The sequence below is a fragment of the Ursus maritimus genome, unplaced genomic scaffold, assembly GCF_017311325.1.
Source record: "Ursus maritimus isolate PB19 unplaced genomic scaffold, ASM1731132v1 scaffold_14, whole genome shotgun sequence".
NCBI classification, from domain to species: Eukaryota; Metazoa; Chordata; class Mammalia; order Carnivora; family Ursidae; genus Ursus; species Ursus maritimus.
Window position 1 is genome coordinate 55186630 of NW_024423786.1, and position 17602 is coordinate 55204231.

Genomic DNA, 17602 nt, shown 5'->3' on the forward strand with positions numbered 1-17602 from the left:
GGCCCCTCTCCTTCCCCTCTTTCTGGGTACTGGCCCTTTAAGGCAGCAGGCTGCCAGGGCTTGTCCCGGGGTTACCCCAAGGGGCGGGTGTGGTCAGGAACAAGGGGCCCATTCAGCTGCCGCTGCCACCTCCGGGCAGCCCACAGGCTGGCCTGGGGGTGAGGCAGGGAGGAGACTGGCAAAGGCAGGGACAGAGAGAGACAGGCACCAGGAGAGACAGAGACAGACATTAGGAGAGAGACAGAGAAACGGAGATGGGGAGACAGAGACCCAGAAAGAGACACCTGGCCTCTTGGCTGCACCTCCTGCCTCCCTGGTTCCCCTGTGGAGAGTCTGAGGCTGGCCCAACCCCCAGCCAGGAAGCAGTCCCCAAAGGTGCTCCTTGATCCTGCCGAACCTGGTGCCCACTCACTAGCACCAAAGTCCTGTAAGCCCAGAGGGGGGATCCTGGGACATTCTGGGGAGGTCCCTGACACACCTTTAACAGCCCCTGCCCAGGGGACCATAGTGGGTCCTCAGATTTACTAGACCTCTGCCTCTTAGCTATGTGACCTCGGGCCATTGTCTTTACCTCTCTGGGCCTCAATTTCCCCAACTGTTAAATGCGGTTCATGATAATCCCTACCTCACTGGGACTAGGATACGATGACAGGTGCTAACAGAAGCAAACACCTGCTGAGAGCGTAACATAGTGAGCCCTCGGGATGCCCACAAGCACCCCATACGTGCCCCATACGCGCCCCCAACACCCCGGCACTCGGACGTAACTCTATCTCCCGCCGGGTGACCAAGGACGGCCCCTGCCTGCAGCTGAGGACCTGCAGAGCACCCTTCCAGCTGTGGGCAGGAGCTGCCCTGCTGTCCCCTGGCCCCACAACGGCCTCTGGAAACACACCCAGGGTTCCATGCCCCGCGTCCAATAAGCGACAGACAGCTACGGGGAGCACATGGAATCTCGATTCTTCCTCCGGGGACTGCCTGGGTTTGGGTTTTCGGTCACGTACCGCCATGAAATGCTCCCAACATCCGCCATCTGCCCCTAACTGGCGCCCCCATCCAGCCTGCTGCCCCGAAGAAGGCAGCCCCTGCCTCCGCCAGTCTGGAGGAGACCTTAAAGAAATAAAGCCTGCCTCCTTCCCCTCAGTGAGCACCTTTTCTGAAATATTCTGCTCGGTCACCCCTTTTTAGGACAGGCTTTCTCGACTGACCTGAGCTTTCCGGATCTCTGACACACAGAATTCTAGAACCTATGCAGGGGAGTTCTAGAACCCAGCTCAAGAAAATTCCAGAGCCTATGCTCAGGCGTGCAAACACCCAGTGTGAGGAATTCTGGAACCTGCCATCACTGCTCAAGAATATACTTAATGGGGGGCGCCTGGGTGGCTCAGTCGTTAAGCGTCTGCCTTCGGCTCAGGGCGTGATCCCGGAGTTCTGGAATCGAGCCCCACGTCAGGCTCTTGCACTGGGAGCCTGCTTCTTCCTCTCCCACTCCCCCTGCTTGTGTTCCCTCTCTCGCTGGCTGTTTCTCTCTCTCTCTCTCTCTCTCTCTCTCAAATAAATAAAATCTTAAAAAAAAAAAAGAATATACTTAATGGGTTTCTTGGGTATTGATGAAATCAATACTTGATTAGAGAAGGGCTGATAGGGTTTTACAGTTTGGGGAATCCTCATAGTCCTGAGAACTCTGCTCAGGATATGTGAGATCTGTTCCCAGATGCTGAAAAAACTCCCCTCGAAGATTGCTAGAACCTGCCCCAGGGCATTCTAGAACCCAACTCACAGAATTCTGGAGCTCGTCCCTCAATAAACAAACACCCAACATAAAACACTCTGGACCCTGCTTCTAGACACTCAGAAACCCACCTCAGGAAATTCTTGATCCTGCTCCCTGACGGTCAAGAACACACTTGAGGAATTCAAGATCAAGGGACCAGCTCGCTGATCAAGGCTCTAGAACTGTTTCCTGGATTGTTAAATAACCCAACCTCAAAGAATTCTAAGGCTTCCCTGAGCACAGCGGTTCTCAACTGGGGTGATTCTGTTCCCAGGGACATCTGGTGATGTCTGGAGATATTTTTGGTTGTCACAACTGGGGAGCTCCGGGCTTCACAGGGGTGGGGGCGGGGATGCTGCTCCGCCCCCACAGTGCCCCAGACGCCCCCACAGAGACCAGCCTGGTCCAACGTCAGCAGTGCCCACGAGGAGAGACCCTGCCTTTCTATAGTCAAAAGCCCCAGGGTGAGACCTTCTGGAACCTACTCCTTGGATTTTCAAGAAACCAGCTGGGGAATTCTAGAATGCCTCCTCACATTCTCATTTATCTAACTGGGGGCAGCTTTGAGATCAGCCTTGAACTTGTCTAGACTTCAGATGCTCTGGAGCCGAGCTGCCGAGTCCATGCATGGCTCTGAGCCCTGACACGTGGCCGGTCAGAATCAGGGTGTGAGTGTAACACAAACGCTGACTGTCAGAGACTGAGAACAGATAAAATCATGTAAAACATCTCAATAACTCCTTCTTACTGATTATGTGTCAAAATGACAACATTTTGGATATCCCGGGTCAAACAGAATATGCAGTTAAAACTTATCTCCCCTCTACATTTCTACTTTTAAGTGTGGATACCAGAAAAAAAACAAGGTAAATTATCTGTGAGGCTCACACTGTGTCCTTCTGGATGGATCCGTTCTGAGGTGCCGCGGAGAAGTTTTCTTTTGTTAAGCAGGCCCCACCCTCATAATGGAACCCAGTACGGGGCTTGAACTCATGACCCTGAGATCCAGACCTGAGCTGAGATCAAGAGTCGGACGCTTAACCCATTGAGCCCCTCAGGTGCCCCCCACCTAGGAGAATTGTAGAATGGCCTGGATGGTGAAGACGCCAGCTCTGAAGATTCTAGAACTCAGGCCTTGGGAATTCCAGAACTTGCTTCCTGGAGGATCTAGAAGCCACCTCAGCTCTGGCATTTCAGAGTCCCGCTCCCCCCAGCCTTGGAGACCCCCTCCCCACATGCAAGTCATCTTCCTTGAGGTCCTAGGGTCCCCCCACTTCCATCTCCCAACACCCCTCCAAGTCAGCCTGGAGCACAACATGGGACAGGATGGACCAGAGGAAGGGCCCTTACTGGGCAGCCCGGGGCAATGCCCCACCCCTCTCTGCGCCTCAGTTTCCCCATCTGGACAAGACACGCAGTGTCCCCATGTGCCCCCTCCCTCATCCTTCACCAACTCTGACCATCTGTGACTTCCTGCCCACACCCAGCTGGAGGAAGAGGGGCTGGCCTGGCAGCTGGCTGGGGTGGGGGGGGTGCCAGAGATGTCCCTAGCTGCCCTCAGCCTCCCCTGGGCTCCCCGGGCAGAGGGCCAAGGCGGCAACTGCAGCCCCACCATGCCGGGGAGGGCCGCCACAGGTGCAATGTGCTGCCTCCCACTTCGGCTGGCTCCTCGGGGAGCCGGGCCCTGCCCTGCCGCGTGGCCTTGCGACGGGGGCACTCTGCGGGCGGCCTCTGGAGCCTCCTCGCCCCTGCCTGGGCCACAGGGGGGCAACACCGCCTCGAGGGGAGCACCTACTCACCGCCGTGCTCCCCCCTTCCGAGCGCTCAGCACGGGCTAAGAGGGTCTTTCTCACAGACGCTACCTCCGTCCCCGTCACCAGACGCTCCCTACGCTCATTTTGCAGGAGAGACAGAAGCACCACGATGGGCGCTAACTTGCCCGAGGTTGCCCAGTGGGCCGAGGGCAGAGCTGGGACGAGAACCGCAAGCACGTTGAGGGTAATAATCACTGTTATCATATCACCCTGGCTGATATCTTTATGGATTATTTATCGCGACATGATACATACAGGATACATTACTATTCGTCATCAACAGCAACAGATGATCGCTTCCGTGAGGGCAAAACACACACAGCGTAAAATTCACCATCGTAACCGTCTCTAAGTGCACAGCCCCACAGCCTGAAGCTCACGGTCCTGCAGCCACCCCCACCCTCCGTCTCCAGAACGTTCCGTCTCCCCACACGGAGACTCTGTCCCCAGGAAGCACGGACTCCGCACCCCCAGCCCCAGCTCTGGCTCCCACCAGCTCCTCGCTGTCTGTGTGGACGGGACTCCTCTGGGGGCCTCCTGGGAGTGGGATCCTGCGGGATGTGTCCTTCTGGGGCTGGCTGCTCTCGCTGAGCCCGGTGTCCGCAGGGTCCGTCCACGTCGTAGCAGGTGTCAGGGTCCCTTCCTTCCTAAGGTGACGAATCACTTTCGGGTGCTTACTGTGTACCCCCGTGTTCTAGCACTCTGCGTGCATTCCCTAATTTAACCCCACGGGGCCCCGCGAGGTGCACACGTGTTCTTCTTATCAAGCGCGTTTGAGAGGGAAGGAAACTGAGGCCTAGGCAGTGACGTCACTTACCAAAGGCCATGAAACTCAGGAGCCGTAAGATCTGAACCTGGGTCCTCTGGCTACAGACCGCGCCCCAACTCTTCCCGACACTGCCAGCGCCCCCCTTGGCTCCCGGCCTGCTCTGTGACCAGAACCCTCACCTGTTGGGTGTCTCTCTGCTGCTGACCATGAGCCTGGAGGCCTGCCATCGCTATAAATACCCCGTCAGCTGGCGTCTGGGCCTCACACCCGTGCAGCCACCTTCCCTGCACAGACAGACAGCTCGTACACCTGGCTGCCCGGCCCTGGGGGAATCCAGGCTGCCAGGAGCCCCTCACCCCTCTGCCGCCCAGACACCTGGAGCGGGTGACACGGCCGGCTGCCAGCGGAGAGCCCGTCCTGGGCCACGGGTGCCCGCTCTCTCCCCGGGGTGGGAAGAACGAGGCCCAGGGTCTCAGAGCAGAACTGAGGTGTCCCCCCAACTGTCTCCTGGGGCTGGGGAAGAGGACCCAGGAAGGGACTGAGCATCTATTTAGTGCTTCCTGTATGCTTTCGGAGGATCACTGACTCTGGTCCTCAGTGCGGTGGACGCAGTTCCCATACTCCCGATTTACAGACAGGAAAACCAAGGCTTGAGATAACAGTGCATCTCACACGGCCCGGAACAAGCGTGGACACAAAACGTGTCGGTCACACAGAGAAATGGGTGCCCTCGCTCCCTCCTGCCCACCCTCTGTCACCCACGGGCCCAGGGCTGGGATGAAGGTTAATGGGGGTGAAGGAGGCAGGGGGCCCTCAGTCGGGGGCCGGCTTGCTGCTCTCTGTGTCCCACAAGGCCCTACCTTCCTGCCCTCAGACCAGAGAGGGCAGGGCTCTGCCCTAGATCACACAGCATACCAGGGGCAGATCTGCGGCTGACCGGGCCCCCTTGCTCCAGATTGAGGCCCCTTCTCCTGCCATCCGAACCCAGGGTGTGCTTGATGGTGACCCAGGCCCCCAGGCTTGGTCACAGTGGGCTCTTCAACGGGGTTCACTGCTATTCATTCATTTATTCGCTGTGCAGCCAGCGCCTCCTCTTTCTATCGGCTGCACAAGTGGGAGGGTGTGGGTGCGACCTGATAACCTGTGAAGCGTTTTTCAGATTTTTTTCCTTTCAGGGTTTGGAGGACTCAGGATGCTGTGAGTTCTAATTCTGCTCTGCCTCTCAAGGGCTGTGTGACCTTGGGCAAGCGGCTGATGGTCTCTGGGCCTGTCTCCTTCCCTGACGCATGGGAGAAGGCAACAGTCCCTCCCTCGCAGGGCGGTGGAGAGAATTAAATGAGCTAGAAGGGGGGATGAGCTCAGAGCTGGGCGCACAGCGTTCAGCACACACAACCCATGGTTGCTGTTACTAATACCTCTGTTACTATTGCTGCTGCCCGCTCACAACCAGAAGGGCTCGGGGACCCTCCCTAGGGCACCCTGGGGAGCCCCTCCAGCAGCCGCACGCTTCCCAAGCCAGCCCCTGTCCACAGCGCCATTCCGGGAGGTTGGCACCGCACAGGGCGGGAACGGGAGGCTGGCCGCGGCCGCGCCAGCAGATGGGCACCATCTGGGCTGCCGGCTCGGGGCGGGCTGGCAGCTGCTGGAGCGGGCGGGCCTGGCAGCCCCTCCCCCGCCCGGCCCTGGCACTGCGCCCGCCCGCGCCTCAGGTTTCTCAGGCCTCCAGAGGGGGCGGGGAGGCCTGGCTGGGCTTCAGGGCTGGGCAGGCGGCTTCCCTCTCTGGGCCCCGGTTCCTCCAGGCTCCCTCCCAAATGCAAGGCAGGTGGAGGAGTGCCGGGCTCACCCGCTCCCGGCCTCCCTATCACCCTCACTGTGAAGCCACACGGCAGGCGTCGCCTCCCCCCTCCCACAGTCCCCGGAGGCCTTCCTGCTCTGCTCCTCAGGCTCTGGGCCATGCTGGCCTCTGGGCCTTTGCACTGGCTTTGCCCCCGAACCTGCCGCACTCATGCAAATCCCTCTGGGGCTCCCTCGCTTCCTTCAGGCCTCATCCCAAAAGCCACCTCCTTGGGGCCTCCCTCCCTCCTCACTCCTCGGTCTGGGGTGCCCTCCTCCCCACCCCTCTCCACACCCTGCCCCTGCTTTGTTTTCCTGCCGTTGTTCTTATTCACTGAACTGTGAATTGTCAGTTTCCGGGCCCCCCACTCAGTTGCACCCCACCCATTGCACCCAGTTAGCAGGCACCCCTTGCGCCCCAAAGTAGAGCTCGCATCACCCCCTCATCATGGTTCCCCCAGCTGTCCCCTAGGCTGCCCCCAGAGCACACGGTGAGTCCAGCCCCTGGAATCAGGGCCCTAGGGCCCCGGATGGATGCCTGGGGCAGCCAAATTTAGCCCCAGGAGGTACCCCAGGCTATGACCGGCCTGGCAGCCCCAGCGGGGAAAGGGCCTTCTCAGAGCTCATCCTCACCCCTCATCCCCCCAAATAAACCTGAGGATGGAGGGCTGGGAGCACCCCTGTCATCCACCTGATCCCGGGGCTGCCGGGCCTGTCCCAGGACAGGGCAGGGCTGAGTACGGTGCACGTCTGTCTGTCTCTGCATGTGTGTCTCAGGCTGTCTGTCCGTCGTGAGGCGCCGGATCTGATGCACTAGCTGTCCTGCCTCTGATATTGGAGGTGGTACCCCGGCAGCTGGAGGGGGCGCCCCACCCCAACATCTACCCTGTGCACGCACCCCTAGAGACCCATCCCCAGCCTCCTCATCAAATCCATGGCCTCCCAGCAGGGCTGGTTGAAGGGGGCGCTGTGGTGCGGCCCAGACTACGACCCCCTAAAGCCCTGGAACCCACAGACGCAAGGACGAGGGCAGCGGGCGGCCAGCTCTCTCTGCTGTTGGACTGACGCCTGCCTGACCAAGAACAGAGATTTCACTGGGATCCAGAATGAGGCTGGGGGGCCTGGAGGGCGACCCTGGCTGGCGGGAGCCTAGAACACAGTCCCAGCCCCGAGGTGCCCAAAAGGCTGCGTGGATGCCCACTTTGTAACCCATGATTCACCTCTTCCACCACCATCCAGGGCGGAGAGCTGGGGGCTGTCCTCAACAGCAGCTGCCTGAGCCCGCACCCCCATCTGCCCCCCCCCCCCGGCTCTGGGACCTTGGGCAGGCAGGGCCCTTCGCTGGCCCTGCTTCCTCACCTGCAACAGTGGTCCCCACCTTGTCGGGCTGTGGACAGAATGGGAAAGAACTACTAGGCACTCAGAAAATGGCCAGCGGAGAGAAACTGGAGTTAGGAGCTGGGGTACTGAAGCATACGCAGGAGTTTTCCACATGGGAAAGGCCTGCCCGGCATGGGCAGCAACGAGGCACGGTGTGGAACTGGCAAACAGTAATCATGATGAGGAGGGTAGCAGGGGGAGGGGGGTAAGAACAGGGGCCCGGGCAGCCCTCGTCCGGAGCGGGGCGTTTCTTCATGCCCCCGTGGGGGTTGTCTGTTGGACACGCACCACGAGGATCCAAGCGGGCAGCTGTTTTGAGGTTCCCATTTCAAACACAAGGGAAGAAGGCACAGAGAGGTGAGGCGACTCATCTCGGGTCACCCAGCTGACCAGCCGCTGAGCCCGGCTTGGAATCAGCCCTACCCTCACTCCCCACCAGCTGCGGCTGGGTCGGCTGGGGCCAGTCTGAGCGGGGGTTCCCGTGGGGATGGTGGTGCCCGCTGGAAGCAGGGCGGGTACAGCTTTGACCTTCCCCAGCCCTCGAGCGAGGCGGCTGATCAGACTGGCCGGCAAACGCAGCAGCCGGACACGAAGGTGTCTGGGGAAGCCTGGAGGCCCGGCCTGCCTGCTGAGCCGAGGGGGGAGGGGGCCGGCTGGGGGAGGGGAGGCGCCTGGAGATTGTGCTGACACCGGCAGAAAACTCGCTTCAAAATTTTATCAGCTCAGCGCGGAGGAGGTGGGGGCAGGGCCAGGCTCAGAGGATGGAAGTGGTGGGAGAGGCCTGGACCAGCATGGCAATGCCTCTGCGGCCCCCAAGGCCACCCCTGCCCCCTGCCTGGACAGCCTGTCACCCTGTCCACCCCTCTGCCTCTAAGGCCGCTCCGCTCCGAGCCCCCAGTGGGTTTGCGGCTCATGTCTGGGGGCACGGGAGGGGGCAGAAGAGGTCAAGGTTAAGGAATCAAGGTCGAGACTGGGAAACCGCCCGCCTCCCCCTCCCACGCAGCCTGGAGACTGGGAGTCCTACAGCCTCATCCAATCCCTGTCCCATTGCTAGGAGTAGTGCGGTTGTTACCCGGACTCACAGAGGAAACAGAACAGTCATGTGTCCAAAGTCACACAGCCCGCAAAGGGCAGGGCTACACCTGGCACTTGGGCAGTGCAGCCCGGAGTCTGTCCCCACTCGACACCCCCCACTGCCCCTCCCCCAGCCTTCCTTCCGAAGGTTTCTGGTACTGCCACCGAGTGGGCTCCCGTGGGCTATGCTAGGGCTGGGCTTGCAACCTGAGTGTACCCACCTGACACCCTCAAGCAGCCCCCAGGTGTGTACCCATGTGTGCACCAGACTTAGCCCCGGTGGGGGGTGGGGGGCATGTGACATGTGACCATGAGGTTCTATGAGCACACTTGACTCGGTCCACATGAAGACATTCCCAGCCGACACCGGCCACGTGGCAGGCCAGCGTTCACATGCTACACGCATGATCTGGCGAATCCTCTGGGGCCTCATCCGGCTAGGGATTCTGATAACCTCCATTTGACAGATGGGGAAACTGAGGCCCAAGGTGGACATGCAGTCAGGAAGCAGCAGGGCAACAGATCCCACCGCCCTCCCAGCCAGGCCTGCCCCTGGGCCACCAGCCCTGCTGACATTCAGAGGCTGGACCACACATCTGGCCTCTATATCTTCACCCAGGCTGCCGACCCTCTGGGACACCCCACACTCAGCACTGCCCGGCCACCCCGTAGAGCTCAGCTCTGCCACCCCACCTTCTCCAGGAAGCTGCCTTCAGTTTCCCCACCCTCACGGACCCTGCTGGTCTGCAGGTGGGGCACTGACCATGCAGCCAGCAAACACCCAGCTAGAACGGCCAGAGCCAGGGCCACAGGGGACCAGAGAGGGTGGTAACCTAGCCAAAGTCACACAGCACCCAGCTTCCCACTCAGCATAAAGGTGGGACCTGTCAGGCCTCTGCTGAAGGTCTGAGAGTTGATCAACTAGCATTCACAGGGCGCAACGCCAGCGCTCTCTCAGCCTTTCCTGGGGGGAAAAGACTGTGTCTTCCATTGGTCACTGTCCTGTCCTCACCTCTGTTCCCAACAAGGCCTCATGGGGCTCCTCGACAGGAGCTCATCTCCTGAGATCTCAAGGGCCTGCCTCTTACCTTCAACCCCCTGGACACACGCCTGGCCCCTCAGACTCTCCTTGAACCGCATCTCTTTGCCTCCGACCTTCACAGCGCAGGTGCCTGCCTTGCCCTAACGCCCGCACACCCCTCAGCGCCGCCCACCACACCTGCCGCCCGTCTCGGTCTTCACCGGAACCACCTCCGCAGTCGGACGCACGCCAGTGGGCTGCCTCCTCCGCCCCACGCGGCCGCCGCGCAGGTCTCCACCGCCCCCCCCCCCCAAGCCCGGGCGCAGCCGCCCGCCCGCCTCACCTCGCTCGCGCACGAAGTAGGCCAGGTAGAGGTCGAGCTCCTTGACCGCCACGCCGATGTGATGCGGCTGCACGCAGAGCACCGGGTGGCCGCACTGCGCCGCCTTCACCAGGCGCTCGCCGTCGGTGCTCTCCAGCGGGATGCCCTTGAAGAGGATGACCATGACCAGGTCCAGCCGCCACACCTTGTCGGCCTGGCGCAGGCAGTCGATGCGGCGCATCTTGCCCTTCTGGTCGGGGTTGGAGAGCACGCAGCCCGGCGCCTTCTTGCCGGTGATGGCCAGCACGAAGTCCTCGCGGCACTCGGGCCGGATGTCTTTGCGCAGCTTGGCCAGCAGCCGGGAGGCCCACTTCTGCTTCACCTCGGCCTTCTCGCCCAGCAGCTCGTCCTTCACCGCGCGCTCCTCGTCCTTCGACATGCGCTTCTCGTGCTTCTTGAAGTACTTGCGCTTCCGCGCCTGCAGGTTGAACCAGGTGTAGGCGAAGGCGCGCACGTGAGGCAGCAGCGCCTCGATGAACGGGTGGAACTCATCCTGCAGGCACGAGAGGCCAGAGGTCAGGAGCGCTGGGGACCGTGGGCCCATTGCCCAGCCCGGGAGACTGAGGCCTGGGGGCTCCAGGAAGACCCCCCCAAGGGAGGGCCAGGCGCATGTGGGCAGGGGGCCACTGCAGACCTGGTCACCTCCTGGGGAAAACTCGAGGCCAGAGGGGACCCATCCGAAGTGCCTGGCGGTCAGGCGTGAACCCACTGCCCAAATGGGGAAACTGAGGCTCGGACTATGTGGGAGGTGCAGGCCAAGGCTGAAGTTCATGGAGGGCTGTCTTGAACCCAAATATACGGACAGGTCAAGCGGAGGGTCCCCAGAGGCTTGATGGGGCCTAGCCCATTGTACAGACGAGAAAAGAGAGGTCAGGCGAATGGGGGTGTTATGGACCTATTCGCTGTCTACTAGGACGGGGGTCAGCAAACCCCAGTCTGAAAGCACCTTAAAGAACAAGATAGTGAGTATTCCATTCCATTGCAACTACTCAATGATCCTCAGGGCCCTAGTGCCAAATTAGCCCTAGACAGGACACACAGATGATGGGCATGGCTGCGTACCGATAAAACTTTATTTACAAAAACAGGTGGGGGGCAGCTGGGCCCCAGGCCTGTAGTTGGCAAAATCCTGCACTAAAGTATGAGCTCCAGGGGCACCAGGGTGGCTCACTCGGTTAGGCGTCTGCCTTTGGCTCAGGTCAGGATCTCAGGGTCCTGGGATCGAGCCTTGCATTGGGCTCCCTGCTCACGGGGGAGCCTGCTTCTCCCTCTGCCCCTCCCCCTGCTGGTGCGTGCACATGCGTGTACTCGTTCTCTCTCTGACAAATAAATAAAATTAAGTTAAAGTATGAGCTCCGATGTCTAGAGCAGGGCCAAGCATACAGGGGGTGCTGGACAACTGCAGGAGAAACCAGGCTCAGAGAGTGTCCCTATCAGCAAAGAAAGCTGACACCGGATGGGGGGAGCGGTCTGAGGGCTGCCTCTACTGGCCTTGGCGCAAATTAAAAAAAAAAAGAGGTCTAGGGGTCATTCTTATAGACCAGCTGTGCAGAAAGGCCCAGCAGAGGTCCCTGGGCCAGGACTAGGGCAGCCTAGATGTCAGGGGCTGCTGGAAGGACGAAGGGCTCTGAGGCCCAAGAAGGCAAGAGATCAGAATACACGAGAGGAAGGGAGCTGGGCCATGGAGGTTCAGAGCTGGAGAGAGGGGCCCCTGTGGAATGCCCCCTCCAGTCCATTCAAATGGAAAAACCGAGGCCTGGGGAGGCTCTGAGGCCTGGCCAGATCTGTGACTTCAACACCGCCCCTCCCCATCGTGCCTAGTTGGTGCTAGGAGTCCACAACACCCATTTTACAGATGAGGAAACCGAGGCCCCAAGAGGAGGGGACCTAGTCACAAGGGGCATAGAACCGTCCCCATGAAAACAACAGGAGCCCCGGCTGGGTCCCCCTGATGGGGCCGTAGGAGATCCTTGTCCCCTTCTGTGGGGGTGGGAAGGCTGTCTCATCCTCTCCATTTTTCATCAAGGGAAACGGAGTCTTGCAGAACATTTGGGACCTGGTTTCTCAGCCTCCAGGAGAAAGGAAGACAAAGAGAAGAAAACCTTGGGCTCCATGTCTCCGCTCTTGCCTGGGCTGCGCGGGCTTCCAGAACGGGAGAGCTGTCTCTTCCCGGGATATGAGCCCCTTCCTCCACCCAGCTCTGGAAAGGCTGCACTAGCCTATTAGTATTAGTACTGACATTGTTACGATTATTCTGGTTCCTTACAATCTTCCAGGACGCAGGGGAAGGCCCAAGGCTCCGCTACCCACTGCGTGATGGGACCCAAGGCCCAGAGAGGGGTGGAGACCTGACCTGGGTCCCACGGGGTCTCAGGGCCTGTGTGAGGACCCGAGCCCAGGCCCCTGAGCCCCGTGAAGGCCATCAGCTACTTTTTCGGAACAGCCTGGGGTCTCGAGGAGACAGCCGTTCTGGGCCATCAGTCTGCCCTCTGGTTGGATGTGGCTTGGCTCGGTCCCACGTCCAGGCCCGGACACTCACAGGAACCCCCACCCAGTGCACTCTCCCAGCTCTGTGCATCTCTGGCCCTGAGGTGGGGGGGGGGAGGGAAACGACCTCAGATTTCACCTATTACTGAGGCTCTGAAAATAGCCTCCCGCCCTCGCCAGGGTGGGGCGGGATGGGGCTCAGCGTGTGCCAGCCCAGCTCCCCACTCCAATGTCCCCCAAAGTGTGAGTCACTGTAACAGCTGTGGCAGAGACTGGACCTCAGGGCTCTCTTCCGCTGCCCACTCCCCCACCCCCCACCCCCACCCTGGCTGGCCTGCCGAGGCCGAGGGAGAATGGAGGGGGCCCATCCTCAGCCGGTCCCTGTCCAACCTCCACAGGGTTTTCCTGTGCCTGGATGCCGCCTGACATGCCGGCCCCAGAGACGGGGAGTGACTCACCCAGGGTCACACAGCCGGTCAGCAGAGAGCTGGGACCAGAGCCCGGGCTGCCTGGCTGGAGGAGCTGGGGGTGGGGAATCGAGAGAGGCACAGGTCGCTGCCCCCAATGGAGGGGAGGCCAGGGTGGCAGGAGGCCAAGCAATGGTGTTGATGCTGGGCCACGGCTGCCACCCAAGTTCTGGCACCTTACTGGGGCAGCGATAAGAGGTGGCTGGGAAGGGGCAGCTGGACAGTTAGCCAGCAGGGGCTGACTGACAGGTCCCCAGACTCCTCTCCTTGAACCCTTTTCTATCTGAACCCCTCCCCTTGCTCTGAGCTCCACCCTTGCTCTGGGCCCCGCCCCTTCTCTGTGCCCTACCCCCTCTGGGCCCAGTCTCAGGAAAGGTGCCAGGGAGGCGGGCAGGGGTGGGAGCCCACGTCACCAATGACCCCAGCTGGTCTGGGAGGAAGGAAGACAAACAGTCTGTAACTGGGTCATGGACCTGCTGCCCTATCCTCCCTCGTCCTCCCTAGGAGGTCAGGCCAGGTGAGAGGCAGGTCTGTCACTCTCTTTGTCCCACAAGACCTGCCACCACCAAGGCATACTCCCCAGGCACCTCCCAATGCCCTCACTGGCTGCCCAGGCAAAGGAGACAGTCAAGGCAAGCTAGATGCCGAGAATCCTCCTGAACTCCTACACATCCCTCAAAGCCCTGTCTCCAGTGTTCCTTCTCCTTCAGGCAGCTTTTCCTGCTCTCCTCAAGGATTCCCTCAGACCTAGCCTGGACCACATAAGCTGGGGTTCTGAATCCGGCTCTGTTGCTAACCACCCCCCCGAACCTGAGGCCCAGGGCTAAAGCACCCACTTGCCAAGCAGACTCTACAAGGGAATGAGGCTGGGTCATAAGAGCCTCCATTTTCACCTTCTGTCTGACCTCGGAACAAATCACTGCTCTGCCTTGGGCCTCGGTTTCTCATTCTGTACAATGGGCAGAATGGGATAGGGCAGCTGTTGGGTGTTGGGGGTTTTTGTCAGTCCCTGGTAACCAGAGACGCAACACTGTGGGGAGGGGGAGCAAGGCCAGGCCTTTCCCAGAAATGCCACTCGGCCCCCTGGGACTTCCTGGCCAAAAAGGGCAGCAGCCCCTGGGAGGTGGACACCTGGGTCCAAGCCCTTGCTGGGTGGGCTGGACTGTGAACTTCCTCGTCGCAGATCACAAGCTTTCCAGGAAGGGTTCTCTCTCCCTCATTCACTCCGTGACTCACCAATCGCTACTGGGAACTATCTTACTGCCTCCCAAATTCCTACCCCAAACTCTTATGCATCCTTCAAAACCCTGGTTCCAACGTCTTGTCCTCTAGGTTAAGGCCGGGTTAAGTGGCAAATGGCAGAGCCCATATTCAAACCCAGGCCCATCTGGCACCCGAGTCCGTGTCCCTCACCTCGGGTGATTCCTCCCCTCAAGCTCAGAGCATAACAGCTTACGCACAACTCCCAGAGGAGGAGGGCGAAGTTCATTTGATTGTTCGACGGACATTTACTGAGTGCCTACTGTGTGCCAGCTCCATGCATGGTGCTGTGGACCCAGCAGTGACCCAGGCACAGCCCTACCTGGGTCCTGATCTGGGGCAGGGATGGATGTGAAACAAGCCGACAAATATGTCATAAAATGTCAGTTTGAACAAAGTGCTCTGAGGAAATTTAAAGGAGTTTGGGGAGGGCCAGGGAATGCCTTGGGTTGCTTTTCAGCCAGCAGTGGTCAAGGAGGGGCTTTCATAGGAGAGGACACTCGAACGAAAAGCTAAAAAATGACGGTCCCGGGTAGGAGCTTTCCAGACAGTGAAATAGCATGTGCCAAGGCCCTGAGGCAGCATCGTGCCTCGTGTGTTGCGTGAACAGTGAAGAGGGTGGCATGGCAGAAACAGAGCGAATGAGAAGGAGAGTGAAGGGGTGAGGGCAGGGAGGTGCTGGGGGCTGGTTGTGCAGGGTCTTTTGGGCCACTGGGAGGAATCCGGGTACACGGAGTAGTAGGAGTGAACACCTCCTGCCAAAGTGACCGGGGAGTCTGAACCCTGGATCTCCTGCCTTCCCCCTCTGTGCCTTTGTGTCCCAGGAGGATGACAGGGGCAGCGCCAGAGGGCCAGGGTGTGAGGGAGAGAGACAGGGTGCGGGTCATACCTTTCAGACGCTAAGCATTTATTGAGCTATCAATTCTGCAAAATGGGGACTATCCTCGCACCCGCTTTCTGGAGGGAGAGACTGAGGCACTGAGCACTGAAGCCACCACCCAAAGTCGCGCAGCCAGGAAGGAGCCAAGCTGGGACTTGAACCTGTGTCCCTGTGACCGTGGACTGCCTGACTCCTCAGGCCCACTCCTGGTCCCTTCAAGCACGTGGTCTGGCCCCGTCGCTGGGACTCCCCAGAGATGCCCGTCCTGCACCCTGCACGCTCTCTCTGAATCCCGTGGGACTCCCTTCTCCTGCTCAGTCCCAGGTCACGTGCACCTCTCCCCAGCCAGAGCGGCAGCCTGGCCCGGCCCCTAGACTGCGGCCCCTCCAGGACACAGACTCAGTCCTTCTTGTTCACTGCTGTGCCCCCAGAACCCGGACCCCTGGGCTGCAGCAATCCCACCGTCTGCCTATGTCACACCTGTCCAAGCACCCCACGCGACAGAGGACACTGGTATCCCCACGGGTTTGGCCAAACTCAGGAAGACCTGGACAAGGCTGGGCAGGGGAGAATGACCCTGCGAGAACCCCTCAGGGGTCACGGCTGCTCCTACCACCCAGCCCAGGGCCTGGCTCCTGCTGGGCAGACAGCCACAGGATGAAGGGAGGGTACGCTAGAAATGCCTCTGAGATGTTTAGTCCAATTATTAGTTTGGCAACAACCATAATCACAGCCACATTTATTTGGCACCCACTGTATACCGGGCACTGTGCTGAGGGTGAAGCCTCTGAGAAAGGCGTGACTGTATCCGCATTTCTTGTGGGCAGAGACTGAGGCTCAGAGTTCCTGCTCTGGGCTGGCGGAACCCTCCATTCATTCCTTCGTGCAACAGCTATTCGTAAGCACCTACTGTGTGCCAGGCCCTGCGCAGAGCCCCTCACAGGAGTCCTGCCTCCCCGAATCCTCAGGCGGAGCGAGCAGCAGCAGATTACCGTGGACTCCATGTCACAGTGAGGACAAGGGGGCACAGAAGAGCTAGGTGCCCTGCCCAGCGTCACGCAGCCGGAAAGCCAAGAACTCAGTTCTGAGCCTCCTGAGCAAGACCTGTGTGCAGATCGGCGGCACCCTCGGTCTCCGCCTCGGTGACCCCCATTAGCGCACCTCGGGGGCGCGGCAGGGCTGTGTCTTCACGGGTGAGCTGTCCGTGAGCACACACGTCTCTGTGTGTGTGTGTGTGTGTGTGTGTGTGTGTGTGTGGCCCAGTCCCAGGGGAGCCCCTGTACAGGGCACCACGGGTCCACACGGCAACACACGCGTGTGCGGGGCGGTAGGAACATGTGCATTCGCGTGTGAGGGCTGCGTGGGGCAGGAGGGCCCAGGACGTGGTGAGCACTTCCCGTCCATTTGGTGGGAGACAGGGAGGGAGGTCGGTTCAGGAAGAGAGAGAGACAGAGACAGAGGTGGGGGGAGAGAGACAGAGAGGGAGAGGGAGGAGAGAGACAGGGGTCAGGGGAGAGAGATAGAGAGGGAGAGGGAGAAGGAGGGAGGGAGGGAAGGAGACAGTGAGAGAGAGGGAGAGAGAAGGAGAAAGAGAGAGAGAGAGAGAGAGAGAGAGAGAACGCTGACTCGGCCAGAATCCCAGCTTCGTGATTTACAAGGCGCCTGGCCCTGGCGCTCGCTGAGGCACCTCCACCGCAGAGAAGGGAGGAGGGAGAGACACAGACACAGGGACAGAGAGAGGGAGAGCGACCTGGAGCGAGGTGCTTCTTGCAGGAGCCAAGCAGAGGCCATCAGACCATGGGCACACGCAGGGAGCGCCCACCTGCCCAGGCCTGCCTAAACAGTCAAGTGGGAAGTGGCCCCAAACCCAGCCTTGCCAGCCATGCTGTGCTACCCTGGGCAGGCCCTGGCCCTCTCTGGTCTTTGCCCCTCTCCCAGCCTCCCAAAGCCCAGGCCAGGCCTAGACCCCACTGCCTTCTGCCCCCCCCAACCCTGCCCCTAGGAAGCACTTTAAAAAAATACCTACTAAAGCCATCAAAAGTCCAGGCCACCCTCCCAGCCTTGGTCTCCCCACTGGAGAAATGGCAGTGAAAGGGGTGCCAGGCTGAGAGGGAGCGCGGGGCAGCTATGAAGGGAGGAATGAATGAATGAGGGAGGGGCCCTGGCGGCCGGCGTGGCCGCGGCCTCGGCCCCGGGAATCCTGGGCACTGCAGCCAAGAGGGATTTGGCCCCAAACCCGGAATAACTAACGTGGCGGTGCCGCAGGCGGAGGGAGGCAGGGAGGGAGGCCCGGAGCAGGGCCAGCGCGGGGAGGCCGGCCTTCCCGCCGCCAGGATTTATGGAAGTAACGGCTGCTCCACACAGTTCCTCTTAAGAGTAAAAGTGAAAAAGCGCTTGAGTCACCACTGAAACAGGGACGGGGCTCCCAGAATCCTCCAGGGCCGCCACCGCCCCCCCCCCC

The 17602-nt window shown here is 60.3% G+C and overlaps 1 protein-coding gene across 5 annotated transcripts in view; it reads right to left on the minus strand.

Annotated features, from left to right (window-relative positions):
* The window catches only part of NFIC (nuclear factor I C), a 62519-nt gene that overhangs the window by 36078 nt on the left and 8839 nt on the right, over positions 1 to 17602 (minus strand). For all 5 annotated transcript variants that reach the window (XM_040629618.1, XM_040629616.1, XM_040629617.1 and 2 more), the window contains exon 2: positions 10009 to 10540. In XM_040629618.1, the coding sequence (XP_040485552.1) occupies positions 10009 to 10540 (532 nt within the window). The remainder of the gene's footprint in view (positions 1 to 10008; positions 10541 to 17602) is intronic.